The sequence below is a fragment of the Atta colombica genome, unplaced genomic scaffold (genome assembly GCF_001594045.1).
Source record: "Atta colombica isolate Treedump-2 unplaced genomic scaffold, Acol1.0 scaffold72, whole genome shotgun sequence".
NCBI classification, from domain to species: domain Eukaryota; kingdom Metazoa; phylum Arthropoda; class Insecta; order Hymenoptera; family Formicidae; genus Atta; species Atta colombica.
In genome coordinates, this window is record NW_017259564.1 from 218,866 (window position 1) to 221,119 (window position 2,254).

Consider the following 2,254-nt stretch of genomic DNA (forward strand, 5'->3'; position numbering starts at 1 on the left):
CATCTATAATTACAAAAACATTCGTTTTAATCTATCATTACATCATTTTCAATATTAACATATAAACTCCATAACGGAAATTTTAATTATTTCACGATTGATAAAAATATCCGCTTAACAATTTAAAAATAAGATCGTTGAATAAAATTTTTTTCGTTCTTTTTCTTTCATTAAATTATATAAAAAATAATAAAATATATAAAATATATTGGAAATGCATACAGTATATAAATAAGAAAAAGAGAGGATTATGTAAAAAAAATTATCGAATGTAATAATTTTATTCAAACAAAAATAATTTTATAATTAATTAAGCTTAAACAATTAATAAATAATTAAATCAATTAATCAAACATATTATATAAAACAAAAAAATTAAACAAAAAATAAAGGAGCGCAGCAATTACATTATAGTCATATTACATTATAGTTATATATTTCTTCTGGCAAGTTAAGCGTTTTATAAAAAAAATACAAAACAGCACACATTTATAGCAAAAAAGTAAGAAAATATTAGAGAGGATGCATTAAAAATTCATTTGCTAAAACATCAGCTTAGCGCTTCTATCTTCCAAGATATGTATGGTTTCATACGGTTTTACATTAAAATTAATACAGGAGAAAAGAAGATTTGTAAATTAAGTATATGAAATTAATAAATGTATTAGAAATTATATGTATTAATTAATAATTAATATATATTTAATTATAAAATCTTTGTAGGAAATAATTAATTTTGCTCGATTATTAATCATTATTAGGATTATGGTATTGCTGTGCAAAAATTTCGAGCGTTATTATTCTTATTGTTTATTAAAATAAATATGCTTTTCCGTCAATTTGTGTAAAAAAAAATATAAATGCAATAATATTCCATTTATTTCTTGCGCTCATTGTTTAAAAATTGTAAAAAATTGTAAAAAATTTATTTATTATGCTTTAACCATTTTTACAACAATTATCCAAAAAATTATCGTTAATAATATAATTGCTGTGCTTTTTTAATTTAATTTTTTTGTTTTATACGTTAAATTAATTAATTTCATTACTCACCAACTATTTCATTAATAAATATAAAAATTATTTTTGTTTGCGAAAAGTTATTACGGTAAAGTTATTCGGTAATTTATTTTTCACTTACTGCTTCCCTTTCTCTTTTTCTCAAAAAAACTATCAAAAAATTAATTTTTTTATCGTAACTTTATGTAGGTCACGCAGTCCACTTAACTCTTTGTTGCATAAGCAAAATAACGGCATTAAATCAATAACGTTGTGAATATACAACATTTTTTGGCACGAATAGATGTTCGTCTACCCTTTTATACTACTTCCCCCTACATATGTATGTCCCCAATATGACCTAAATATTGTATGTGTGTTTACTATTATTTATTTTTTGAATACACTTATACTTATATATAACTTTAAATATTCTCACCTTTTCAAAAATGGGAAGTCCTCTATCAGCAAATTTAGTAAAATCTTTGATAAGAACATCCTTAATTAAATTTGGATCTTTTATAATAAGAATGGGTGTCTTTATGGAAAATATTCCAACCAATGGTTCATCTTTGTAAGTGTTATATATTTTTGTCAAATAATCACCTGAGGATATCTTATTAAACATAACATCTTTAAAATTGCCAAATCCCGGTATCGGTTGTGGACCAGGAACGCCTCGTGACTTCCAAAAGTCAAAAGTCGACGTGAGAAAATAATAAAGAAAGAGAATTACTACGGCAATGCCGCATAGAATTTCAAAAGATTCCATTTTTCAACACATTCGTCAATCGATTATCACAAATGATCTTTACTGGAAAAAAAGAAAAAAAAACATTTTGTTATTTAAATGTCCATAAACAAATTAATAAATTAATTCAATTAATAAATAATTCAGATCAACAATTAAACGAGTTATAATTAGATGTGCCAATGCAAAATTTATTATTTTATAATATAATTTTTCACTGATACGGTTCGACTATACTTATTGTTAATCCTCATCAGTCGCAGAAATGTAATTTTCCCATAAACAAAAATTAAATTAACATATTTAAAGGATCATCTCAATTTCGCTTTTCAATAGTTAGTATAAACGCAACCATAGTGTATTTAGTCAATTAAATACTTAGTCGATTAAAAAAATTTTATTTGTTGACGACGACATAATTTTATTTTTATGATAATTTACATAATATCATGATGGACAATAATTATATATCTTAACATGCTCTATATATATATATATATATAT

The 2,254-nt window shown here is 23.1% G+C and overlaps 1 protein-coding gene across 1 annotated transcript in view; it reads right to left on the bottom strand.

The window, feature by feature from the left end:
* Positions 1-2,254, bottom strand: part of LOC108692448 (cytochrome P450 6A1-like) — an 8,379-nt gene that overhangs the window by 4,617 nt on the left and 1,508 nt on the right. Inside the window, exon 2 of the mRNA XM_018200692.1 lies at positions 1,439-1,813. Coding sequence (XP_018056181.1) covers positions 1,439-1,771 — 333 coding nt within the window. The 5' untranslated portion in view covers positions 1,772-1,813. The remainder of the gene's footprint in view (positions 1-1,438; positions 1,814-2,254) is intronic.